This window comes from Pteropus vampyrus, unplaced genomic scaffold, assembly GCF_000151845.1.
Source record: "Pteropus vampyrus isolate Shadow unplaced genomic scaffold, Pvam_2.0 Scaffold12379, whole genome shotgun sequence".
NCBI lineage: Eukaryota > Metazoa > Chordata > Mammalia > Chiroptera > Pteropodidae > Pteropus > Pteropus vampyrus.
Genome location: NW_011901160.1, coordinates 1 through 1,411, shown reverse-complemented (window position 1 = coordinate 1,411; position 1,411 = coordinate 1). Strand labels below are relative to the sequence as shown.

At 58.3% G+C, this 1,411-nt stretch overlaps 1 protein-coding gene across 1 annotated transcript; it reads left to right on the top strand.

The window, feature by feature from the left end:
• Window positions 1-518: 518 nt before the first annotated feature.
• CUNH9orf66 (chromosome unknown C9orf66 homolog) lies at window positions 519-1,132 on the top strand (the record flags this gene model as incomplete). The annotated part of the gene is given in 1 exon segment (XM_023526859.1): window positions 519-1,132. A coding segment is annotated over 1 exon segment (614 nt), but the record flags the coding sequence as incomplete, so codon positions are not given.
• Between the last annotated feature and the right edge of the window lie 279 nt (window positions 1,133-1,411).

Here is a 1,411-nt window from a genome sequence, read left to right as displayed (position 1 = left end):
AAAAAATCACTTTTTCCACTTCATGGCTTCTTTGGACCAGGGAATAAAAATAGCCATGTCAGCAGGAGCCAAATTTTTTTCTGGAAAAATAAAAAGAAAAGGCAAAGAGCCCAACTCAGGACAACTGAAGTCTTGAAGCAACAGCCTCAGAGCAAAACTCTCATTTCAACCACCTCTTTTCTTGTACCTTCTCAAAGCAGCCTCAAAGTAAGAAGCAGTTTATAAGAAACTCCGTAGTGTGTTCAGCATAGCTAATCCGGCGCCCTTCACACTCCCTGGCCTGGCCACCTGTCAGAACCCCGAGGGCGGCGAGGGAGAGGCGGGGTTGAGGAGGTGGCCGGAGAGGCTGCTCTGAGAAAGGACGCTGGTGGCTGAGGACAAGAAGGAGGGCTGGGATTTTCCAAGAGGAGCTGGCTGAGCCCGGCGCACCGGCCATTGCGCGCTCAGGTGCCCCATGGCAAGGGCTTCGGGGCCAGCGCTCGGCGGGTCTCAGGCGCGCCCCCGCCGGGGACTGCTAGGGACTCCGCGGGCGGCAGCCCTGCGAGCGGCTCCCGCGCCCCGCTTGGTGGGCTGAGGCGGTGCGGCCGCCAGTCCGCCGCACCCCGGGACGCGTCTTACCTGTTGATCTTGAGCACGAACGCGCGGCGCTCTGTGCTCGGCAGCGTGGCCATAGCGCTCCGGCGACTGGTCGGCCTTTAGGGTCGCGGGGTGCGGACGACCGGGGCCTGGGGCGCTGCAGAGCCGCTGCAGCGCATGCCGAGCGAGACCCGAGCCTCATCTGTCTGTCGCGGCTGGAAACTTCCGCATTTCCACCTTCAGGGCTGAAATCACCCCAGGGGAGGGCCCAACCTCCGAGCCGCGGCGGCGAGCCCAGCCACGGGCGCCCGGCCTGGCACGTAAAGAGCGGCGGGCGAGGAGGGTGTGGACGCTGCAGGACTGCCCTCCGGATGCTGTGACCGACCGCTCGCTCTTCCCGGGGCCCTGACCTCAGACAGAAAGGAGCGCGGGCGGATGACCAGAAGACCACGGAGCGAGGCCGGAAACTCCATCTGCCCGACGCTGCGAAGCTGCCAGAGCCTGTGGGCAACAAGGGGGAACCTGCTTCTTCCGCCTGCCCCACCTGGTTGGCAAGGTCGGAAAACCAACCCCGGAATTCGTTACGCCAAGCCTTACTAAGGGGTCTCACCATGCCTAGGAGAACAAACAAACAAACAAAAACAGAAAGAGTCACAGGAAACTTCAGAATACAAACCAGCTTTTGCAAACAGCAATGTCCATCGTGCTTCCTGGGGCTCCTTAAATATAATGAATCCGTCCAAGGAATAGACATTATACATTATGCTCTCTCTATATAAGGAATAAACATTATACGTTATACTATACATATGGAGTAAACATTATGTTATATATA